At 52.7% G+C, this 25,807-nt stretch overlaps 1 protein-coding gene across 1 annotated transcript in view; it reads right to left on the bottom strand.

Moving 5' to 3' along the window:
- Window positions 1-25,807, bottom strand: part of LOC130871426 (uncharacterized protein KIAA1671-like) — a 98,693-nt gene that overhangs the window by 46,387 nt on the left and 26,499 nt on the right. Inside the window, exons 2-6 of the mRNA XM_057764760.1 lie at window positions 19,872-20,021; window positions 16,861-18,411; window positions 14,771-14,837; window positions 9,817-12,462; window positions 2,953-3,072 (exon numbers count right to left, since the gene is read on the bottom strand). Of these exons, the coding sequence (XP_057620743.1) occupies window positions 2,953-3,072; window positions 9,817-12,462; window positions 14,771-14,837; window positions 16,861-18,359 (4,332 nt within the window). The 5' untranslated portion in view covers window positions 18,360-18,411; window positions 19,872-20,021. The remainder of the gene's footprint in view (window positions 1-2,952; window positions 3,073-9,816; window positions 12,463-14,770; window positions 14,838-16,860; window positions 18,412-19,871; window positions 20,022-25,807) is intronic.

Genomic DNA, 25,807 nt, shown 5'->3' with positions numbered 1-25,807 from the left:
AATCATCAAACTAAAGAAGTCCCAAGTGCTGTGGGACAATGGTCTTGTACCATGTAAAGATTTGTCACTTGTATTGGTTTAATAAAACACTGATTGGCCAGTATCCAAGCAGGAAGTATGGGTGAGGCAACCAGACTAGGAGAATTCTGGGAAGAGGAAAGGTAGAGACACAGTCGCAAGACAGATGCAGAGGAAGCAAGATGAGAATGCCCTACTGAAAAAAGGTACCAAGCCACATAGTTAAACATAGACAAGAATTATGGGTGAACTTAAGTCGTAAGAGCTAGTTAGTAATAAGCCTGAGCAATAAGCCAAACAGTTTATAATTAATATAAGCCTCGTTGTGTTTATTTGTGACTGAACGACTGGAGGACCCAGCAGGACAGAAACTTCTGTCTATACCCAAGACCTTTGCTTCTGCCTGACACCCTCCTCTGATCCTTCTACAGGCCCCACCCATAGTCACTTCCTCAAAGAGGCCCTTGCTGACCACCTGACAAGAAAGAGCCCCTGCACCCCTCTCCCCAACCCCTACCCTGGCTCCTTACACTGGGTTATTTTCTTCACGGTGTTTGGTAACATCCAGATGTCTCCTTTCTGAGCCTGGCCAGTGGTTACATATTTGGTTCCCACACTGTGCACACACCATAGAAGCACCACAAAGGCTAGGGTGTAGTTCAGTTGGCAGAGTGTCACCTTGGCATCTACCAGGCTCTACCACCCATAGACAGTGCAGGGAGGCACACACCTGTAACCCAGAATTCAGAAGGCAGGAACAGGTGAAGAATGTTCAAGGTCATCTTTGGCTACATAAAGAGTTTGAGGCCAGTCTGGGCTACATGAAATAAAAACAAAACTCCTAAAAGAATGAAGATACGTGACCCTAGATGAGCAAGCAACAGCAGGAAGTTACGGACAAACAAGGACAGACTGACAGCCAACATTCAACAGATAGACTGACAGTCAGCATTCATCAGACAGACTAGCAGCCAACGTTCTCCAGACAGACTAACAGCCAATGTCCACCAGGCTTCCCCAACCATCTCAGGAGAACTCACAGATGTCACCAATCCCCAAGCCTCATCTGAAAGGACATCCTAATCAAATTGGGTCCTCACTGTGGGCCTCAGTTTCCCCATTTCTACAGAGTTGAACAGACACAAAGAAGGGGAGAAGGAGAGGGAGAGGATGGGGAAGGTAAAAGGAGGAAAGGGGGCTCCTCAACCAAAGCATTAATGAGGAGTCCTCATTTGCTCTGAGACCAAACCAGCTCCATCCCACAGGAGAAACTGAGTCCCCAGAGGCCACAGTTCGTCCCACAGCAGAAACTGTGTCCCAGAGGTCACAGTTCCGTCCCACAGGAGAAACTGAGTCCCCAGAGGCCACAGCTCCATCCCATAGGAGAAACTGAGTCCCCAGAGGCCACAGCAGCTGAAGCTTGTCTTTCCTTTCAGATGCTCCAGGTCGACCAGTCCATCACAGGCTATGGGAGGAGTCAGGAGGGGGTTGGACACCCACTGCCTCCTTGTGGCTGCTTCCTAACACTGCAGGCATGAGATCAGAGACCAGTTCTGCAGGGTTGAGTCCTGGTCCTTCCTTCAGTCTGCAGTCTGCAGGAGGGGAGGTCCCACATGCCTCAGGCAGGGCACAGGGGCCTCAGAGCCAGAACAGAGGAGTCAAGGAAAGCCATCCAGGACTCTAGGGACAAAGTCTTCTTGATGGCACAGCGGAAAGAGGAGCCTGCAGCAAGGAGGCCTCCTGCAGGCCAGAGACTGCAGACAGATTCCAGACCTTTTCTCCCCATAACCTTCGCCTTCACAGGTACACACACAAGTTTACACTGGATCAGATAAGGGAGGCGGTGCCACCAGAGAGGGACTAGAGACAAGGGTATCTGAGGAAGGGAACTTTAAGAGATGGTCAAGTGTCACATGCCTGTAAGGCTGCCACCGGCATCTAGGCACAAGGGCTACTCCCAGGGCCACTCAGTAGATGACCGTCCCACCGGCCACACACCCTGTTACTCCACCCCTACAATAACAGCAAATATGCCCATTTTACAGCTGAAGTCTCTCTAGACCACGGACGTGGGAAGGTATGGGAGGCGGGACTCGAGCCCACCTGGGCCACAGCTACCCTGGGCCGCGCCTTCAGGGCACCTTCCGAGCAAGGAGAGAACTCGTCCATTTACAGACCACACACAGAAATCAACCAAATCACCAGGGCAGCCTGGGTCCCAGCTCCGAAGGTCAGAAGTTTCCCAAGAAACTGGTCCTTTTCCCAGGTCCTTCTTAAGACAACATGGAAGTTGAGAGAAGAAAAGTCGGCCAAAGAGACATAGCCAACAACCTGCAGCCAGGCAGTGTGGCGGCGTGTCTGCTGGGTGCTTGGAACCGTGCCAAGTCCCTCCTCTGTCACCTCCTTAGAGCCCACACCAGCCACGTGAAGGAGGGGTTCTTCTCTGCCTGCTGCATGAACAGGGACAGAGGATACATGTGTATGGTGATCGTGGGCCCCGCAAGTCTGGAGCTGGCTTTCTACAGCCTCCTAATGTCCCCCATGGGTGCATTTTCTCTGGCCTGGCTCCCTCCGGATTCAACTCCATTCTTAAATCAGCACTGACACAGGAATCGCTAACCCAGCTTTCCCTGCTGAGAAAATCAAAGGGTGCAGACACTAAACTCTCAAAACCTCAAGGCTGTTGAAAAGACTCAGCTCTGCAACTCAAACCCAAGACTTTCACCAGCCTCTGTGGCCAGCTGCAGAGCCCCTAGTGCCAAAACCCCGAAAGCAGCGAGGGTTTCCCAAGCACAGAGGGTCTGGTAACCCAGTCCCCAGCTGGTCACCCTTTGCCAGGCAGCTGTCAACCTGAACCCTCCACACACATTCACAGAACCTTCCAACACAGACCAAGCCTGTGAGCCCCTCTCCAGCGGTACGACTGTCACTCACCACAAAGGGTCCACTCTTCTTGTCCTTGCAAAAGCTGTGACTTCGCCTGGGGACAGAGGCAATGGGGCACACCTGCCGGACAGGCTGCTGGCCGTCCTGCTCCAGGTTCTGCGGAGGCACCTGAGATAGAGAACACAAGGAAAGAATTTTAGTGGGAACCCCTGTTCACAGGACAGGTGTGCACAGCATCAGAAACCCCCACTGTCATGGTCATGGGTAACATGAGGGTAGCAGGTCTTGGGCCCAAGTGGCCCATTTCACAGCTGCATGACCTCAACCATGTGGGAACAAACAATATTAACAGCTTCAAGGGGAAACAGAACCTGCACGACATGGTCCAGCCACCAGGGGGCGGCATGCCTGGTTTATGGGCCTGGCCCACTGGGCCTCCAGTTTGCAAGCCAGTCACTGCCCATGTTGATCGTGTGGTCCTATTTTGAACATCTTCACCGAGGACATGTAGTCTGAATTCCTCTCAGCTACACACTGGGGAACCTATCACAGCCTAGCACACCCAGGAGTCCAGAAAGTGCTACCTGCCACTCTCTACACAGATAAGCCAGCAGGCCCAGAGGGGCAGGTTAATGACACACAGCATCAGGAAGGGCGAGGCTAGCCCCTGCCCCTCATCCCTATTCTTGACTCCCTAGACCTCCCTTGGCCTGCTGTCTCTTCCTGGCTACTTGCTCACATCCCTTGAGCACCCTAATCCTGCACTGGGCCTTCTCTTCTGCTTCTGTGTTCTTTCTGCTGGGCTCATTTCCATGCCCCAGTGGCATTAAATAAATCCCACCTACATGACAGTCCAGCCTGTTGGTGCCGGTCTTGAAGGCCAATCTAGACTACGGTGTAAGAACCTCAATACCTGATGAAAAGTATAAAATGTACCGAACTGAGATGAGGAACAGCAAAGAGTTCCAGGCTGATACTTTTTTATCTTCAAACAGACCCTGTGTCCTGAAATTAAAGGCTCCTGTGGCAGCCCTGGACATGAGTGCAGCTACTGAAGGATGCTCTATGGGTGGATTACACACCAAACTCTTGCCATGGTAAAAATTAAGTAAATTCCTATACAACAAACAAACAAAAAGAAAACAAAAACAAACAAACCAAACTCTGGACCAAAACTAGGGCAAAAGAGAACAAGATCTTAATGGAGAAGCTGAAAGCAGAAAACGTAAAAGGGAACAAGCCTCGTATTAGCCAGTGGCTTTCAAGACACTGCACAAAAACACAAGTAACAAGGAGAAAAGGACTTGGTCAACCCAAAAACACGTGTGCTTAAAGAACACCATGACGACAGTGAAGAATCCACCCACAGACAGGAAGAGAGGTGTCAGCCATCTTATTCCCACAACATATAAAGAGCAACGGCAACTCAACAACAAGGAAACAAGTCAATGGAAAATAAAGCAGGATCCAAACAGTAATTACTCCAAAGAATTATACCAACAGCCAAGTGAGCAACAGAATGACACCAGGCTAAGGAGAGTCATCAGGAGCAGAGGAGAGCCATGGCTACCAAGTCCTCGGCTTGCCCAGACGACAGGCAGATGAGGGGGGCTTATAAAATGCAGGACTTCCTGGGGTGACAAGGACTGTGTCTGAAAGAACACGGATGAAACACACACTCCCGCAAGGCTGCCCTGGGTCCCCAGGACAAGCCCGCCTGGGCTGGGCGTCTGCACCATAGCTCCCACCTCCTGCCCAGATCCTGGATGGCCTAGGTCTGTCTGGTCATTCAGATGGCTCCTTTCCAGACAGTTCCCCACCATCCCAGCACTATCTTCTGCCTGCCAGGACCTGGCTTCACTTGCTCACTGGCTTCAGGTTGCTGGTACCTGGGCAGTCACTAGAATGTTCTACGGGACCAAAGCAATCACGCAAGCTTGGACACGGCCAGGGCAACAGAGACATCAGATCTGAATCTAATTTAAACTAAATAACACACAAACAGTACCTGCCACGCCACCTGAGCAGCGAGCAGCTTCAAATATAGCTTCTTCTATTCCTCTCCTGCCATCCTCCTGCCTCAGCTACCAGAATGATGGTACAACAGGCATGCCTCACCATGCCTGGCTGAAACATTCCTTTTTTATAACTGAATACTATTCCACTATAGGGCTATACCACATTTTATCTTCCCAAGGACCTTTTCTGAGAAGGGGTCATACGCAGCCCAGGCGGAACTCTGGAAGATGACCCAGACACATGTCACCCTGCCTGACCAGCACATTTGCTCCATGAACACTGAGCAGAAGCCCAAGCTCTAAAAGGCATTATATGATTTTTTAACGTGCATTTATTATTACTGCGTGGATATGATATGAGAGGGTGGGGGCATGTGTGCCATGGGCGTGTGTGGGGTCAGGAGTCCATCCTCTCCCTCCACCTTTCCAAGGGTTGCAAGGATCAACTCCAGGTCCCCAGGCTCACCTTATGAGTCACCCCACCAGCCCCTTCCTGTTTCCATGTCCAGAGCAGAGCTCTGTACAGTCAGTTCTCGCCTTCCATTAAAGGGAATTGAACTTGGGCCCTCAAGCTTGCCCACGCCGGATTGGATTTTAAAAGCTGTGAGGTCAGCAGAGCTCTCAACCCCACACCTCAGGGAGCTTCAAACCAAGTCAACTCCACCCCAGAGACTTCAGCCTAACTGTTCTGGGATGGGGCCAGGCCTGGATGCCACACTGGATTCTCACCAAATGCCACTCTCTCCCACAGGAAGGGATGAAAACACCAGACTAAACTTCCTCATCCCTGTGGTCTCTGAAAGCAGTCACAAAACAATGGGGGTCATAAAAGAACCCAAGCCATTCCTGGGAGTGGAGGGAAAAGATGTGGCTGGGGAGGGGTCAGCCTTCACCTCTGGAAAGCACACTTGTGAGCCAAATTAAACCATTAAAGTAAATGAAATACTATCACCTGGCCTGGGACAGAATTTTCATAAATGTTTGCTAAGTAAAAAAGAGAGCTGGGCCTGGAGGTAATCTCAGCTACCAGAGGGAAAGAGAGGGGAGGGGATTGGGGGGAGGGGCCAGGAGGGGAGGGGAACAGAGGCCAGTAACCTCAGCTACTAGAAGGGAGGGGGAGGGAGAGTAAAGGAGGGGAGGGGAAGGGAAGAGAGGGAAGGCCAGTAACCTTAGCTACTGGAGTGGAGGGGAGGGGAAGAGAGGGGAGGGAAAGGGAAGGGAGAAGAGGGAAGGAAAGGGGAGGAAAGGAGAGAGAAGGCCAGTAACCTCAGCTTACTGGAGGAAAAGGGAGGGGAGGGAAGGAGAAAGAAGGGAAGGGAGGGGAGGGAAGGAAAGGAAAGGGGAGGGGAAGAGAGGAGAGAGAAGACCAGTAGCCTCAGCTTACTGGAAAGAAGGGGAGGGGAGGGAAGGGGAGGGGAGGGGCGGGGGGGTACGGGAGGGGAGGGGAGGGGAAGGAAGAGAAGGAAGAGGAGGGAAGGAGAAGGAAGGGAGGGGAGGGGAGGAAAGAGGAGGGTCCTGAGGCAGGAGCATTGCAAATTCAAGACTTGCCAGCGAAAGAATGAGTAAAGGCCAGTCTAAGAACAGAATCATCCTGTGTCAAAAGAAAATAACTCACCCTGGTAGCTGCTCACCCAGCACACAGGATGCCCCAGAGACCCTGGGTTTCAATCCCTAGCACCAGCAGGGAGGGAGAGGAAGAAATGGGGGAGGGAGGGACGGAGGAAGAGAGAGAAGGGAAAGGCAGAGAGGGAGGCAAGGAGAGGGAGAGAGGGGACACTGTCCTAATAAACACCCTTTGGTGTCTATCAGTAGCTGGACTGCATGTGAAGACCCTCCACAGTAAGCGCACAGACACGCCGCCTGCGCCTGTGCAGTCTGACAGCAGTGCAGAGCAGCCACAGAGTGCAGACGCCAGGGAGGAAGCCCAGATACAGTCCATGAGGAACCACTTCAGTCACTGCGAAGAGTGGCCGTGTATGTGACGTCACCCTTTGCTCTGAGCACGGGTTCTCAACCCTTGTGCCTATAGTAAAACATCTTAACTAACCACCCCCAAAGTGTAGGAGTACCCCAGAACACTGGCATGTTTCACTCTAACTATATCCCACATGTCCCCTGGCTCACTCTGCATGGGACTGCCCCACTCCCTGGAGGATTCAAATGGAAGCTATGAGTTCTGCCTAAATGGAGCGATAACCCATCCCAGAGTGACAACAAAATGTCCCCAGAGGACTGGGGATGGAGGCTCACCTGCCTAGCAGCCATGGCCAAAGGTGTCTAAGGGGCATGGCTCACAAGCTGGGAGAAGCCACCCTGTTCCATCCAGCTGGACCTGCACTTCTGATTCTCCTGCCTCCTGAGTAGCTGGGGTTTGGGGTCTGCACCATAAGACCTGAAAGGCAAGCATTCTGCGAGGAGCCTCGCTTCCTGCACCCCCACATTCCCTAGATGGCTGAAATTCGCCTAAGCACCCAACAGAAATACACCACTTTTGTGTATGTGTATGTGTGTGTGTGATGTGTATGTACACAACCATGGAATATTTCTAGCTCCTAAGGCATACAGTGCCATCCCAGGCTGCAGAAATCCTCACCAGCTGCAGAGAGGAAGGCTCCCTGCTCCCTCTGCCCTGGGAGGTCTGCAGAGTTTAGAGCCCTGAGCTGAGGCCTCTGGCTTTTCATTTTCATTCTTTTGCTTGTTTTTGCTCTTTAAGATCAAGAACCAGAGAGACTCAAGGAAGCACAGGTAGGGGTCAGGAGGGTCAGGCCTTGAAGGACAGCCTGTGCTACAGGAAACCCTGACCCCAAAGTCAACCAAACAAAGGCCTTCCTGCAGGAGAGAAGCAGGAAGGGAGAAACAGGAAGCTGGTCTCTCCATCCCTCAGCCTTGAGAAAGCTGATCCCTGACAACCAGCCCTCCCGGGGCCTGGGCACTCAGGGCCCCTCTGCAGCCCTGGCTCTCCATTGCCAGCTGCCAGCGGGACCTGAGGTGCTGGCGGGCTGAGCAAGTGTCACCTTCCACAGCTCTTCCCCCTCATGCTGCTAGCACAGCTCAGGTGAGCCCCTCACAGGAGCACGCAGCCTGCAGCTCCCCACAGCAGGGCTTCAAGGCTGGGAACTGCCATCATTCCTGAGCGGTGTGGGCACAGGAGGCACCAGAGACATGGAGAAGTTCCATGGCAAGCATGGAAGGTTCTGCAGGTGGCACTTAGAAGCCTGAGCTCCCAGAAGAGCTGCAGGTTTGAAGCCACATCCCCCTCGACACTCCTCACAGTCCCCTTTGCCCAGGCTAGCCCCCTGGTTCCTCTCCCACAGGCTTGGGGATGAGAAACTGTTTGCCGCAATCCTGGGTTGTGCTCTACTTTAAAGACACTGTGACCTGAAACTACAGGATAATGCGGAAGGGAAGAAGCCAGCCCTGGGTACTGGAACTGTGGGAAATGAGTCTCTCTTCTCCAGGAATGTCCAGCCTGTGACATTTTGTCACAGCAGAAAACACTGCTCAGGCTAGGCTGTTGCCTCCCGCTGAATCACAAGACAATGGCTATGAAGGACTATGAAGGACTACTCCAGCTTCCAGGTCTCTGTCCCTGCTGTGGCCATCCCAGTGTCTCCTCAGGGACTGACTGAGTTCAATGCCTCCTCCAGGATGCCTTCCTGGACCACTCCTCCAGCACTTCATTGAGCATCATGTAACTTCCAAGTCCCCATCACCCAGCCAAAGCAAAAAAAATTCTCTCCAAGGGCTGCGCAGGGCTTCAGACTTCCTCCCCGCTTTGACCACAGTGGTCAGCATCTCATAGGCATCTGACCAGATCTGGGCTCAAGCATCTTTGCCTTTTGCTGTGTGACCTGTAATAGGTTTCTTAGTCTCTCTGAGCCCTGTTTTTTGTGTTTTACTTTACACCTGTAGCAGACCTTGTCCACTCCCCAGTACTCAGGACAGATACATGAACTGGTGTAAAGCCGTCCTCCTGTGTGCAGACAACCTTGCTGTCCAATCAGAATGGCAGAGTCTCACATCCCCAGACACAGGCTTAGAAGACAATGGGAGGAAGTAGAAAATCCATACTTCGGGCCCTCTGACCCTTGACCCCATCAACTCACTCATGTTATGAGCTTCCCAGAGGTTCTCAGGGCACCAAGTTTTATTTGCACATACACTGGTATCAAATTCCTTGCCACCTTCCCAGTCCCTAGCCAGTCCCTCTGGTCACCACCTAAGGTACCTAAGACAGGCTTCTGCCTCTGGGGGAACCCAGAGTTGGGGTAAGCCAGCTTGTAAAACCCAGTAGGCCTCTTACAATCATTCACACACCAAAGATCTTTCTGGAAGCTCATGTACTTGCCGCTGGCTCTGGGGAAGATGATAAGGAAGCTGGTATAGCACAGGCACTCCACGCTGCTCACACAAAGCGTTCGCTCTCATCCCCATCCCAGGCCAAGTGCTGAACTCACAATCCACGGTCAAGCAGACAGAGCAAGGGACTAACTTGGCTGGGAAGGTTTTCTAACAAATCATCTTGTGACAGGAAAATCCACCTGGAAATGTGGATTTCTCTGAGCCAATGATGTCACTTTCTCAAGGCTGTCCCAGGACAAATTGGTCAGGGCTGGGGCTAAGTACTATCTTCACATGCCCTGCCCAGCAAAAGGGAAGTGGGGAGAGGACAAGGAGAGGAGGAAGCAGAAACTTCACGGAGTCTGGAAGGGTCTGCACACCTACCTGTCGGGGAGGTTTGCCTGAATACTCTGCTCCTACATCCTCCGCCACTCCCCAGAGTGCCTAGGCCTCCTCCACTCAGCCACACAAAGGCTGAGCCTTACACCCTCGCTACAGATGCTTAAACATCAGCCAGAATTAAAATGACAAGAAAAAAGCACCGTGTACTAACCTTAGGACCATCTGGCTTCCTTGCCTCCTTCTGGCAGGGTCCCGTTGTGGCCTTGGGTGTCTCAGCAGGGAGACTCGGCTTCCCTCTCCGCTGCCTGGCGTCCTGCATGACCGACAGACCCTCCCGGACCCTGGCTGGTGGGCCCTTCTCTGAGCAGGCCCTCTTGATGTCCAGTGGTGACACTGGTGACATATAGTCACGTGGGGGGGTTCCCCACTGCACTCCATCACCCTCCACTCCCTGACTAGTGGACTTCTTTGGTGTCCCTTTCTTCTGGTCAGAGGGAGGTGTCCTGGGGGAGATTCTGTCCTCACTGTCTGGTTCCTGGGACTTGGCTGGGCCTTGCCTGTTCTTTGCCTCCAGGTGCTCCCTGGGGGAGGGCTTGCTTTCCAACTCAGCAATGCCTGGGGATTTTTTCCTGGAACCAGCGGGAACAGGGGAGAGTGAGGGACAGTTTTCCCCAGAAGCTGAGTGTGGTGGTGCCCACAGTGGCAGGCCAGACTTGGTGGTCATGGCTGCCCCTAGGGGCTCTGCTGGTTGCTTGATCGGGCCAGGAGACTGGGGAGCTTTCACAGAGGTCCCTGCTTTTTTTCCAACACTGTCTGACCAGGGAGCTTCATTCAGGCTCCTCCGTCTCCATTCCACCTCCTTGGGCCAACCTGATCTCTCCTGAGGGGAGCCACTGGGCTCGGCTGGAGGACTTCCCCTCTGCTCCTGAGCCTTGCTGAGGTTTCTGCTTGATTGCTCTTTATACTCGGCCATCAGAGCATCAATGTCGAGGACGCCAGACCTGTAGCCATCTCTCACCTTCCCTGGGAATGTCTCGCTGATCACCTCTGTCCTCCTTCTGACCAGGAGACTTTTGGGGCGCCTTAGGACCGGGGAGGTCTGTGGGGCACCCACGCCTGAAGATGCCCTGGTCCTGTTGTCCTTCGCAGTTTCATCCTCTGACCCTCGATGAATCCCCAGAGCATCCACATCAATAATTCTGTCCCTAGAAGGATCCAGAATCCTGTCCCCAGCAGATGGTGGCTGCTCTGTGGCCTTCAGGTGTTTTGGAAGGCCCTTTCCTTCTTCATGTTCTCTGCCCTTGGCCCAGCCCTTACTGCTGGCAGGAGCCCGTGGCTCTTCGTGGCTAGGAGAAGCCAAAGTAGACGTAAAAGAGCGAGGTGACAGAGGGGGAGTCGTTCTTCTAGGAGGTTCCGACACATTTTCAGGCCCTGGTTTAACAACACTCTTGGCCTTTTGAATATCGGGAATCTGGTAAGTCACGGCAAAGAAAGTTGCACTGGGTTCAGCAGATGGCCCCGGCTTCTCCATGGGGCAAGTCCGACTTTGTGAGGCTCCTGGCGTCAGTTCCCGAGTTTGTGCCTGGTGGTGGGACAATGGAGGTCTCTTTAAGGCACAGGTTGAGGAGATCACATCATCTGCAGGTGTCTGTTGCCCTTTGGAAGTGTTCTCTGGTGTGAGGAGGCTGAACGCATCAAACTTCACATCGTGTGGCAGAGTCCGCCGCCTCCACCTGTCCATCCTTGGCTCTGAAGGGTTGGATCTCCGCATTCTGACTTCAGGCTGGACTGCCTGGGCCAGCCTTGGGTTATCGTCACTGGCTACTTCAAGGGGACCTTTCTGCAGAGACAATGAGTTCAGCCTTTCCTGTACTAGGGAGTCACAGGGTTCAGCAGTGGCCCTGGATGGAGGATTTGAAGAGCGATCCCAGGATGGACCTATTTTGGGTCCATTGAGATCTCTGCCGACCACAGAGGCGCTGCGCCAGCTTGTCACGACTCCTCCTGTCCATTTGGAGGGCGGGAAACTGCCCCCAAATCCATCCTGTGACTGTTGACAGTCAAGCTTTGATCCACTGACCTGCTGACCCCGAGCTGCCCATAATGAACTCGCCCTCTGGACAGCACCTCCATGAGCCTGCAGAGCACATTCCAGGTGAGCAGGGCTGACCTCCTGGGACAGCTGCCGACCCTGCAGTGAGAGCCGGCGTCTGCCACTGCGTAGCGTCACCGCCTTCTCCTCGGGCACCCTGGAGACTGCTTCACTGTGCGCTCGCTCCCCTGTGGCATGCACAATGTCATACTTGGGCTGGATCCTCTGGGACACAGGGGAACTTTCTTGATGTGTCAGGACAGTGTGACTGCTGTGCCCTTCTCCCATGGCCTGTGTCTCAGGGACAGATGTGGGATACTGTATTGGCTCTATATCCACAAGGACAGCTCGTCCCAGCATCCCTGGGTCAGCATGGCTGGACCACCTAGAGCTGTCTCTCTTGCTTATTACTCCGGGAGGGTCCCTCCCTAGCCAATAGCCTTTCTCAGGCCTGGGTTTGGGATCTGGGATGTCAGTCACATCATGAGGGGATGTAGGTGAGAGACAATGGCCTGCCTGGTCAACCACTGTGTGTCTCTCCACATGATGCTCAAACATCGTGGCCCACACCTTCTGGAAGCTTCCATCATCTTCTGGACTGACTTCAGAAGGGCCTGGGTCTCCTGGTGAGTATTTACGCTGACACTTGTCAGGGTCCTGGCCAGAGGCATCTTTGGGTTCCGTCTGCCTAGTCTTCTGGGGAACCCCAGACTTCCAGGAACTTTTTGTGGTGGGGGTTCCATCCAAACCATGTCCTTCCGTATGCTGAAAAATGACAGAAGACAACATTAGAATTTGAAATGGACAGGAACTGGGGAGGCAAATGAAGGGGCTGCCCTGTTAAAGCAGCAAACTGTCTGTCAGATGGCTCGACCTGGAAAGCACCTGCCACCAGGCCTGGTGACCTGAGTTCTACCGCTAGAACCGAAGCTGGAGGGTGGGAGCTGCAAAGCGGCATCTGACCACATGCTGTGACGCACGGATCCCCCTCCACACAGTAATAAAAACAAGTTAAACTGTTTAATTAATGAAGAAAAAACAGCAAGACACTATAAAATGTGTGTTGTGAGGACATATCCATGTGTGTGCATATACACGGAGACCAAAGGTCAACAAGTACCTCCCTCTGCTGTCCACCTTACTTAGCAAGGTCTCTCGCTGAACCTGGAGCTCACCGATTCAGCTAGGCTGTCTGACTAAGCAGACCCAGGGGAATCTCTGTCTCCACAGCCTCATCTCTGGAATTGTGGGTATGCTGCTGTACTTGGCTTTTTCATGGGGGTGGGATTCGAACTCAGGTCCCCAGGCTCGCACAGCAAACACTATATCCACCAAGCCAAACCCTACCCTAAAATACTCAATGCTGAAGAGCGTAGACAATATAGACAAACAGGCTTCTCAGACTTTGCAGGGACAATGCTGACGGCTTACTGTGGTTGACTGATGTGGGAGATAAGGTTTTGCTGAGAACCCCAGACTCTACCATCACACTTCCCATTTTGTTCTTTTACCACAGTTTTTAAAAACCAGCAAATAGTATTTCTTATAGAGATGATCCCTGGTTAAATGTAAAGTAAGGGCTTATTAACCTCTTCTTTCTTGAGAATTTTTGAATAATCAAAATTTACAGAAAAATCGAATGTCCCTCAAGCCAAGCCCTGAGATTTAAGGACAGTCCCTACTAAGCCCCAGCCTTCCGAGACCCATGCTGCACTGCCCCAGCCTCTGTGGTACCAATGGAGTGGCCATCACTGCCCTTCCAAGGCAGCTCGTTCCCTTGGGGACTCACTGAGAGGGACACGGCCTTGAAGAAGCTCTTGGTCTATTATTCCGAGATAGCAGAAGTCCCTTTTGACACAGCAGCCCAGCAGCCGCATGGCCCAGCCACGCCACTCCTAGGTATTTACCCAAGCAAAGCAAAGCAAAGCAAAGCAAAGCAAAACAAAACAAAACAAACTGGGCTAGGGATGTGGATCAGTTAGTAGAGTCCTTGCCAAGATCCACAAAGCTCTGGACTCCACATCCAGCATGGCACAAAACTGGGTGTGGCGATACACACCTGTAATCCTAGCCCTTGAGAGCTAATTCAAGGGCTCAGTTACAGCCAGTTTGAGACCAGCCTGAGCTACACGAGACCACATCTCAGAGGGGAGGGGCGGGAAAGGAGAGGGAGAGACTTAGAGACTTTCTAATAGCTCAGACTGGAAACCACCCCAGTGCCAGCCAAAGAATGATCGCAAATTCCACTGTGGTCGACCTCTTGGATGGGTACAGCACAGAGATAAAAAAGGGCTACAAGATGACCAACCTGAGCATGGTGAGTCTGAAGGAAGAGACAAGGCCAGATAAACAAGCATGTGACTGTCACCAGCTCAATTGGTCTGAAGGTCTTAGAAATGGAAACCAGTCTCTATGGAGAGAAAGCTAATGGGGGTCTGCCTGGAGAAGGGCAGGCTGGAGACATCAGAGAGGCAGGGGTGGTGTCTGGGTGTGGTGCAAATGTCTGCCACCTTGAGTGGCAGCGGCTGAGGGGAGGACATGGTGGAAGTTTGCTGCTCAGGCTCTTTAAGGTCACATTCTCATGTCTGTCCCTTGCACCTCAGTAAAGATGTGTCAAAAGGAAAAAAATAAGGCCAGAGAGAGCATCAACCATAAACAGTTACGTGACCACGTGACTGGGAGCTTTGTCCTACGAGCCAGAGCAAAGAAACATGGCTTTTGACACCTGAACCGTTTCTGTTACTGGGTACCGAGTCAAGGGGAAGGGAAAGAATCTCAAGGAGTGAACTGGGCAAGGTTTCTCCCAAGTTCTTGTGGCCTCCAGTGCACAGACATCCACCTGCCTCCGCCTCCCTGACGCTTGAATTAAGCCACTGAAGATGGTGCTCCCTCGAATTTTCTGCACAGAAAAAAAAATAAAACCAATGCCTGCCAGGCGCCTCTGTGCATAGCCTTCGGCCCCAGCGCGCCAGGGACTTTAACATGCCAGCAGCAGTGGTGACAAGATTCTGATGCCTTTGCCAGCACCTGGTGGATCCCAAGCTTCTCCTAGCAGAGCGCACGGCACACTTACCTTTTCTCTCCTCTCCCCAGGGAGCTCGCCACCCAGCAGAGCACTGCCAGAAGGTGATCGTGAGAACCTGGGACAAAGACAGAGTTACTCACAGAGTGACAAGCCTTGACTCCCTGAAGCCCATACTGTCTTCAGCTTGGGGCCCAGAAAGGCATAAACCTGGCCACCTGCCCAACTTCCTTTGAGAAAGGTGGTGTCATTTGTAGTCACAGAGGCACAAGGAATTGGTGGAAAGGGTGTACCTTAGGCAGAGCATATCTGCATGGAAAAAGTCTGCCACCGGGAAGAAGAAGCAGGTGCCGGGTGCTGCTCCCAGCTCCACTCCCTCCTCCTGGGAGCCCGGGTGGCCTGTGGCCTCACCTGAGCCTCTATTTCCTCAGCTGTAAAGCACGGATAATTAACGCCTACCGCCCTCTTTTATAGGGCAGACATAAGAGGCAAGCCATGACCCTAATAGCTCTGTGAAGGCGTTTAGGGAAGACTGAAGAAGCCCCAGGCGGGATAATTAATGGTTCTTCTTAGCAACTGTAGGCACAACACTCACCCACTGCCAAGGAGCAGCCACGAGACCTGAGACCCAAGACCCCGGGGGTGGTGGGTCATCATATAAAGTGGGGACACAGACTTGCTTCTGCTTCTCAGTGTGTCTAGTCAGTCACCCCTCTGGGCCTCAGTTTCCCTACTTACACAGGGGAAGGAGGAGGGGATCCGAATCTTTCCATTCTGATCGTGTTCTCTGCAGTACGAGCCTGAACATGAATCACAAAGTGTCTATACAGTGTTTATGGTTCAGGGTTGGAGGCTTGGGAATAAAGAGAAAGAAGAAAGGAAACAGGGGAGGGGGTTCCAAAACATTTGAACTTGATCCCTACCAGGCAATCCATACTGCTGAGAGGGCATGAGTGTTCCTAATCTGAGACTCAGTTTCCCCATCTGTCACATAATCATGTGACTCCTCACAGGCACCCGGACAGCACAGTGAGACCCTGGGCATCCCTGCTGTCTTAGCCTGGGAATCTCTCTTTCGAAATCTCCCAACATATAAACCAGTGAACCAGCATCCCTGGGGCAGGATGAAGAATGGCTCAGGGGTAAAGCCATTTGCTGCCAACTCTGACGACCCGGGTTTCACATCCTGGACCCTTAAATTAACTTTGGCCCCTGGCTGCACCAAGCTCCCAAGGCCTTGAGTCTTCTCTGGTGGAAGCGTGGTCACAGTGGAAACAACAAGGCTGGAGTGTGGGGGGTGTGGCACACATGGAGTGTCGGCATTAGCCTCAGTGGCTCACTCAGTGCCCCCAGGACTCCTGTGCTGAGGGTCCCTCCATGGAGAACACTGCCCACACTCTTTCTAGAGTCTTCTCCCAATCTTTGATGAAAGATTCTGGAGAGGATTTTGGTTCTAATTCCAGCTCTATGGAGGTAGAATCAACAGGATATGGATTCGAGGTCATCCTAAGCTACCTAGAGAATTTGAGGCAGCCTGGGCTACGTTAGACGGTGGCCCTGGTCATCTAGGCTCTATTGGTTTATTTGTTTTTCAATATATTCATGGAGGCTGAGGCCTAATCTCTCTCTCTCTCTCTCTCTCTCTCTCTCTCTCTCTCTCTCTGTGTGTGTGTGTGTGCGCGCGCGCGCGGGTGTATGGGTGGGATGGCATGCTGGGGACAGAAGTGGGGGCTAGGGACAGAACCCAGGGCCTTGCATAGCGCCGTTTGAGTACTCTGCCACTGAGGCACACGCCATGCCTGCTCTAGTTAAAGGGCAGTCTGACCCTGGGGATAGCTTAGCCACAGAACCAGGCTGAGCTGGAACTGATCCAGACTCCCCAACTCTGGCTTCCCCACAGCACCTTACCTTCTCACCCACACCTGTGAAGCAAGAACCTCATTTCCATCACTATGCTCTCACAGTGAGTACCAACTGAGCCCAGCACCAGGGATTTCCTGACCTTCTTCTCATCTTTGTGTACCCTGAGAGGCATCACTACCATCATCTCCCCCGGGATAATGGATGAGATGTGTGTGTAGGTGTTGGGCTAGCCCTGGGCTCTCCAGTGGGTGTTGAGGCAGCCTGAGGCTTCTACTTACGGTTTGGTCAAATCCACAGACAATGGCCGCGCCTGGGATATCCTTCTCCTGACCTCCGGCTTCGCCCCTGTGCTCTCCACAGTCCAGCCTTTGATCCGAGCCTGAACATTCACACCAGTTCTCTCCGACTCTGGCACTGTGGATGGGGACGCAGGGGAACCAGGAGAGGGCTCGGACACCACCACCAAGGCCACAGCAGTCTCTTCCTCAAACAGGCTGAGACGCTTCCTGATGGTCCCTGCAGACTTCTTCTCTGTCCCTGCAGGAGCCTCCTGCTCAGACCCTCCACCCTTGACCTCAGCCAGTCCCAGGTCTCTTCCTGGCCTGGGCAAAGGGGACCCTGGCTCCTTCTCTGACTGCTGGTCTGGCCTTTCCTCATCCTGGGGAACCCTAGGGCTGTCCGTATCGATCTGTTTGAGAATGGTCCTCTCCCTCCGCACATGGAGCCTCTCGGCCACCTCCTGGAAGTCGGAGTCGGGGTCCTGAGGGGTGACCTCCATGCAGACAGGGCCCTCGGCGTTGCCCTTGGGCTGCACGCAGGTCTTCTCTGGGCCCTGGCTCTCTACTGGATTCTGCACACCGGGCACCTTCCTCAGCAGTGTCTCTCTGCTCTCAAACACAGCAGTCAGGTCCACAGACAGAGGCCTGGGTTTCCTCACCCACGTCTTCTCCGGAGGGACAGGGGGGACCTTGCCCGTGACTGCCACTCCACCTGGGCCTGGCTTTGGGGGCGGCTGGTACTCGCTGAACACTGCTGACATGGGACGTCTCTTCGGATGGGACTTGGCCTCTGGAGCCCGGCCAGTAGGGTCCTCCGCACTGTGGGCCTTTGGCAAAGGTTGGGCTTGGCCTGCCAACTTCTGGGACACGTCAGACCCAGCGTCCTTTGACAGGGAAGTGGGTCGGGGCAGAGTCACTGGGGGCTTTCGAGCTGGGAGGGCAGGCTTGGCGGCCACCTCAGGCCTGGCACTTAAGGGAGATGCCTGGGCTGTGCGGGAGCTGGCCTCCCGGCTCCCCTCACTAGTTCCTCTGCCCAGGTTGGGTCCGGGTTTGTTCGTTTCAAAGAGGCCCACGGTGCTGGGGCCAGACTTCAGGAAGGTGGCCTTGTTAGATACAGATGGGCCATTTGGCAGGGCCACTCCTCTGCCTGCCTCCTGTTCGGCTAAGCCCGGCATCCTTTTAGCCACGTCTTCTTTAGCCTCTCTCATGTCGATCTCAGCTGAAGGACAGGACTGGGTGGCACCGGCCCACGAAGATGTGACAGGAGTCTTTTTCTCGAGGACCTGCTCCTTAAGGAAAGGCTTGGGAGCAAGGGGCAGAGGGAACAGGTGGGTCCGCAGGGGGCTTTCTGTACTCAGGACTCTAGTGGAGGGGGCCCCAGGGGCATCCCCAGTCTGGCCAAAGTATGTTCTCTTCAGGGCTTTCTCCCTGCTGATGTCACCGAGGCCAGGCCCCGCCCTCAGGGATGCAATAGAGCCAACTTCGACCCGCGTCACCATGGTTACGGATGTAGCTCCATGAGGATTAAGCACATCAGATATGAGGAAGCAACTGAAAAAAAAAACCAGTAAATTTAGCAAAGAGTATTTGTGAGACTGAGTGAGAGACAGAGAGACCTTAGACCCAGAGCCCCAAATCCTGATCTCACTGGGCAAATTTCAGATGCACTGCCATTTTCCTGGGGCCTGGAAAGGCACAGACAGCGACCTCCTATTCAGAGGGGTCAGGCAAAGCCCCACGATCTGAGGCCTTGCCTGGCTCAGTCTGGAGTTCGGCTTCAGTGGACTCGGCACAGAGAAGGTAAGTGACCACCCTCCGCTCACACAGCCACCCAAAGCAGGAGGCCCTGAGAACACTGCTGGCAAGAGCTCATGGAGCCCAGTCGGCTGCCCCTCCCCCACTCTCACGTCCTTGGGTTTTGTTTTATTTTGCTATTTTCACCCGCCCTATGTTGTCTATTTGCTGTTGGTCTTGCTATTGAACAACTTTTTATTTCGGCTTCCTTGCTTGTTTTGGTTTTGCAGGGGTGAGAATGGAACCCAGGGCTTCCCAAGCTGCACATGCTCCATGCGAGCCAGGTCCAGCCCCTTACAGTCTTAACAAGAGGAGTTCCGCAGTGGTTGGGAAGAGGGCTTATTGTGAGAGGCCTAGCTGCGCCAGGTGCACCTGGTACTCCACCCGTGTGCCCGTCCACCCTGCAGGCTGGTCAGCTTTGAGATCTGCTCTCAGGCGGGAACCCCCAAATCCTCCAGCAACTGAGAGAGGTGGGGATGATGGACTGACTATGTGCTTCGTAGAGTGGAAGAAAATGGGCCCAGAGAAGTCCCCAACTGGTTTCACTCAGCTAGAACCACACCTCCCCCATAATGGCCCATCATGCCTTGCCTTTTGTTGTTGCTGTTGCTTTTTGAGCCAGGGTCTCAGGCAGCCAAGGCTGACCTCTTGCCTCCACCCACCAGGTGCTCTGACCACAGGGCAGGCCTCTCCACTGAGTTTCAGCCCTGCCCCTTTAAAATACAGCGTTTTATGTCTTTCTCACCCTAAAAAGCATCATACAAACCTCCCTGCTCATGACCCACCCTGATTCTGCTATGAAAGCCATCCCTTCCTAACAGCCCCAGAGATGGCCCTGTTCCTCCATGTGCTCAGAAGGGAGACAGTGTCCTGATTAACCAGGAACCTCCCAGGCCTTGTGTGGTTCCTGCACTGTAAGAAATGAAGACAGACAGATTTGGACATTTTTCTCTCCATCACACACCCCATGGGCTAACAGATTCCAGCTCCCCAAGCCAAGGAGAACATTGTCTCCACTCAGGTGGGAGCAGAATGCAGATCTGGGAGAAGAGCCTAGCATCTTCCATCTGAACAGTGCCCAGGGATGCTCACTTCAGGTGGCCTAAGTCCCATTCTACAACTAGCACCCAGCCAGGACAGCGCACAAAGGACAGACAGAAAATTCCCCGGAAACCTAACCTTCCAAACACCCAGCCCCCAGCTCAATACCAACTTACCCAGGCTGTCAGATCCTCAGCGAGGAACACAGGACCACCTAGGAATGCCGGGGCAGGGGTCACAGTTCATGGTGAATGGGCCATCCACTCGTGCCCACGGCAGAAGCAGCAGGGAGAAGAAGGCTGTGCCCACAGGCTGTCTCTGCAGGGCTGGGGAGACACAGAAAGACAGCTTGGTTCCGGAGTTCCTTCCGCGCAGACGGTGCAAAAGCTTTTGGGTTCCAACTGCATCCGCTGGCGTCAACTCCAGCTCTTAGCCTCGCACGTCTGTCAGCCTTATATATTCATGCATGGCATGCAGAGTGCTGGATCCACACAGGTGCTCAGTAAATACCTCCCCTGCTCCCCAGATACATTACAGAGCACCTGCTTATGCACTGATATAAACCAGAGACCCCCTACCACCGTGGAACTCATGGTTTCGTGTGGGATGCACTTAGGCACACACATTTATGAACACATACTCATGCATGAACGCATGCACACACACACACACTGAGACACTCATGCACATGCTTATTAAAGAACACATATACTCATACATGTACTCATACACCCCAACACACACAGTGACACATTCATGCACACACAAGCAGCTGTGACACCACACGGAAGAGCACAGGTCTATAATGGGATGGGGAGCCTATGGAGAGGGGTGGGGTGGGATTCCACTGCTCCAAGATTGGTGCCTTTTGGCCAATGTCCTCAACCTGCAGGAGGTAGCTGCTGAGCACTCAAGGTGTCTACAGTCATAAAAGGCGACATACGCCTGCCATCCCAGTATTTAGGATCAGGAATATAAGACCAGCCAGGCTACATGAGACCCTTCCTTAAAACCAAACCAAACAAAAAGGTTTCAGCTGACTTGGCCACTCTCTCCCCTAGTCATGGCATCTATATACTGAAGCCCTTGGAGGCTCTCATAGCCTCCTCGGGGCCTTTGCACTTGCTGGGATCTATCTTTGGGATATGCCTCTTGATCACACAAATGTGCAAACCTTGGGTCCACCCCTTGGGCCACAGTTCAGACGTGCCCAGCCCCGCACGCATGCTTGCAGAGCAACACAGATACCGGACAGTCCATGGAACTTGCTGCTAGACAGTCACATTGACTAGGATACGATCCTCACTCTACACTAAGTAGCAAGCTCACAGGGTACCCTATCCCCTGCACAATGGCAGGCCACAAAACAGTATGTAGTAGATAGCCATTGGGTGTATAGATACATATGGGATAGTCACTGGTGTATAACTACACAGTGGAGAGTCACTGGTGTATAACTACACCTTGGATAGTCACTGGGTGTATAACTACACAGTGGATAGTCACTGGTGTATAACTACACAGCGGATAGTCACTGGTGTATAACTACACAGGGGAGAGTCACTGGTGTATAACTACACAGAGGAGAGTCACTGGGTGTAAAACTACACAGCGGATAGTCACTGGTGTATAACTACACAGGGGAGAGTCACTGGTGTATAACTACACAGTGGATAGTCACTGGTGTATAACTACACAGGGGAGAGTCACTGGTGTATAACTACACAGAGGAGAGTCACTGGTGTATAACTACACAGGGGAGAGTCACTGGTGTATAACTACACAGCGGATAGTCACTGGTGTATAACTACACAGGGGAGAGTCACTGGTGTATAACTACACAGTGGATAGTCACTGGTGTATAACTACACAGGAGAGAGTCACTGGTGTATAACTGAGAGTCACTGGGTGTAGAACTATGAAGCAGACAGCCATATAAAGAGTTGCCAAGTGAATAAAGGAAAGACGAAATTCTTCTGACCCTGCTCCTCACTGTTCTAAGGATAGCTCATTCCCAATCTGGGTTCCTGCAGCAGTTGGGACCTCAGAGTCACGGTGCTCATCTGAACACTCACCAACTAATCAAGAGCTCTGTTGTCAGGAGGGGTGGCCCATGGGTGCCCTCCCCAGGGTAGACACCACATACACCTACTGTGGCCACAACCATGCTACCATTGTACCAGCATGACAATGCACATGAGGACAGAATGTGTCTCTTCATGGTTATAATGAGAAGAGTGTCACCAGGGCAGCCAAAGGCACACATGGCCCTAAGCCAGCCCCAGAGGCCATGATGCAGAGGCAAGGGAGGGTGCATGAAAGCCAAAAGCAAGCATGTCGGTTCAGTCTCCAGTTCTCTCTCTCTCTCTCTCTCTCTCTCTCTCTCTCTCTCTCTCTCTCTCTCTCTCACACACACACACACACACACACGCACACACACACACGCATGCACGCACGCACGCACGCACGCATGCACGCACGCACCAAGGAGTCAATGATGTGGTGAGGAGATCCACGAGCCAAAGAAGTTTTAAAACCATGGGAAGGATACCTAAATAATTACACCCAAGCTTAGAAGCCCAGGATTCTCTGGTTTTCACTGAACCTGTTGTAAATGGCAAGGAGCCCATTTAGATGCTTTTAAACCCAGCTTCAAATGAATCATATATGCTACGCCCAATTTGAGACGGCGGTCTCTTCCAGAACACAGCAGAAGCCCACTCACGCTGAACCAGCTGCTATTTATTCCTGGAGTGGCCTCGCTCGCTGTGTATATGTGCAGAGCTGACACACCATGAGTAAAGCCAGGTAGCTAGGAGGTCCTTAGAAAAAGGAAGCAAACTGAGTCTAAGCAGGGGTGTGTGTGTGTGCGCGCATGCGCGCACACACACATGCATGCATACATTAACTGACTGGTTGATTGATTTCATAGGACAGAGGACTAAACTCAGGGTCTTATGCATGCTAAGCAAGGGTTCTCCCAGTTCACAATTTATACATGATCACTGATATCATGCGACACAGGCAGATGACAGGGATCCTCTGGGAGTCAGGAAATGGCTGTACTAGGAGAGCAAGGATCAAGCCAGCCCAGGTGGAGCTGTAACAGTTGCTACCTAGCGGGTCTTCAGCTACCGCTGAACCTGGGGTCCCTGCCTTTGGTCTCTCTGAATCTATTAAGCAACTTCACATTTCTACTCCATGCTGCTATGTGTGGAGGAAACCACTGGTGGGAGGAAATGAGACAAAAGTCAGTGGAACCCTCCCTGCAGAGCCCAGCACTCTGTGGCCTGGGCTGGCACTGTGGAAGCTTTTGGTTCAAAACTAGAACATAGCACAGACTCAGGCCTTGATTCATCACAGCAGCTGCGGTTGTTCCACAGCACGCCGCCTTTAAATGGATCTGGACGCTCACCAGCCATGTGCGGTGCTGTCTCATCTCAGTGCCCGAGTCCTGGGAATGCCACCATCTGTCAATGGACGTGGGCTAGGACTGACGCCTTTTCATTATCTTCCACAACATGACCTCGACCTCCAAATCTGCAAAGCCACCCTGGGCAAACCCATTACTGTGGGAAGAGGCAAGAAGGGACTGGCTAATGTCCTCCCCATGGAGTGGGGCTGCGGGGCACACAGATCTGTCCACTACAGATCCCAGGTGGCCCAGGCACAGCCATTGGATCGGATGCCACTGGAGTGTGCCCATTCTTTCCTTGGTCCCCAGAATGGCAGCCTCATGTCACCCATCTCTGTCCAGGTAGAAGTACCTTCTCTAGGGCAGGGGCTGAGGACACAACAGTGGACATTCAAGAGGATGTGCAGGGGACAGTGGACATTCAAGAGAACAGGCAGGGGACAGTGAACATTTAAGAGGGAAGGTAGGGCTGTGGATACCGACAGTGGTGGAGTACCTGCCTAGCAAGTGAGAGACCCTGTGTTTGAGATTCACACACACAACCATATGCATGCATGCATGCACACACACACATGTGTGCGTGCACATTTACACACATACAAACACCAGGAGTGATGGCACACACCTGTCATTCTAGCTCTTGGTAGAATGAGACGGTAAAATTGTGAATTTGAGACAAAACTAACTTGGGGAAGGGCACTAAAATACCACCAATCATCCCAGTTGAGCTTCCCTGGTCCTCCCTTGTGAGTGTGCTTCATGTCAAGTACTGACCAGCTTGGGAATACCACTCACAGGCTTATTTTATGGACTGTACGTGGCCCCTCTCGAGACTCAAGCTGGCTGGGTCCTGTGGTTGGGAGAAGCTGCTGGGAGAGAGTATGGTCCACATGCCACCAGCCCAGAAAAGAGCAGGATTCAAACTATAAAGCATGGCTTCTGAAAGCACCCTGTTCCTGCACCGTGGGTCACCTGAGGAATCACGAGTTCATCTGTTCTAAGTAGGGACTGTCTGCAGAGCCACACTCCTGCAAGAAATGGCTCCCCAGTGCCCCTGTCCTGGCCTCTAGCAACATCAGACTTCCTTTCCCTTGTGTGTTGGCCCTTACTGGATATTTGACATCAGTGAGGTCTGTGTCCCTCTGCCCCGTCTTTCTCTCAGCTCCTCTCCAGACAGGACCTAGTCCCTGGGCTCTTCTCTGTGGCCCAGGCAGCCTCTCCTACCTCTAACCTCTGACCTGAGGGGTAGGGTCCAGGACCCTTGATGGACTCAGACTCAGGTAGAGGCTCACCAGCTTTGTTTCAACTTCTTATCACTCCAACAGGCATGTCCCCAGCACAGGCCAGCTTCCTGGATCCCAGACAGCGTTCTGAAATTCCCCAACAGAAAAGCTGCCCACTTAAGGGAGACAGACAGCAATTACTGGGCAGCTGTCTACATGTGGGGGAAGCAGCGTTTCCAGGTAGCATGTCCTGTGTCCCTCTGTAGATATCATCCTAATCCACAGGGTTTCACTGCCCCAACTGCCCCATCCCTGGCTCCCCCTCGGGCTCCAGCTCCCTGGGGCCCTCAATCTACAGTCATATCCACAAAGGAGTGACAGGGACAATTATATATATAAAGGGTTTGAAGAGGCTGACAAGTGAGCCCCAGTGATGTGCAGTACAGAAGTATTCCCGACAGCCCCTCAAAGATGGATACAAACTATCAGACCCCCAGGCCAGCTGCGTGTCTGCAGGGAATTACAATCCATCCCGCTCCCTGTAAGTAAACATCCGCCTTTTCAAGCTTCGTGGCCAGTTCCTTCCTACAATTTGTGCTATTTTGGGACACTGCAGTCACTGGAGAACCCAGTCATCAAGCAGCCTTCAATCCCTCTTGCTTTTCTCCAGACTGGGGTTGGCAAACTACAGCATGGACGCTAAGCCGGCCCTCTGCCTAGCTCTGCAGATAAAGTTTTATTGAACCCAGACACTGAAGCCTCTTTCAGGAGCCACTGTCTTTGCTCACCACAGAAAAAAATAAACAAGACATTTACTGTCATCCTTTACAGAACAAATGACTCTAGTGTGTGTACTGGGGTCCCTCAAACACAGGGTCCCCAAAGCCAAGACTGCTCTCATGGTCTGGTAATATTTCCAGCTACAGCCAGCTTCTTCCTGGAGTCTCTTCCAGTTCTGCCTAAGAACTATGGAAAATGCTATTCATACCATCAGAAAGTTTGGGATATTTGTTTGTTCTGTGAGACAGGGTCTCACATGGCTGACCTCAGATTCACTATGCAATCAAGGATGGCAGTGGGCTCCTGATGTCCCTGACGTCAGTGCAATCACACCGAGTTTACTCCAAGTTACAGACGCAACCCAGGACCTTGAGCGCGTTAGGCAAGCACTCCACTGGCTGAGCTATACCCCAGCCCAGCAAGTTTGGTTTGCTTTTCAAATTATTTGTGGATGAGAGTGTGCACACTCGTGTGCCACAGGACTCACAGGAAGGTCAGATGACAGCTTTTGGGGCTCATGGGATCTGTGGATCAGACTTGGATTATCAGACCTATGCAGCAAATGCTTTTACCTACTGAGCCATCTCACAGGCCCACAGGGAAAAATTAACCATCTTAAACCCTACCATGGAGACCCGAAGGCCACATGGCATTCTGCCAAACAGCCAGAACCAGTGGACATTCCTGGTGTGAA

Source organism: Chionomys nivalis, chromosome 3, assembly GCF_950005125.1.
Source record: "Chionomys nivalis chromosome 3, mChiNiv1.1, whole genome shotgun sequence".
Lineage (NCBI taxonomy): Eukaryota > Metazoa > Chordata > Mammalia > Rodentia > Cricetidae > Chionomys > Chionomys nivalis.
Note: the sequence above shows the minus strand (reverse complement) of the source record. Positions and strands in the feature narration are given on the sequence as shown.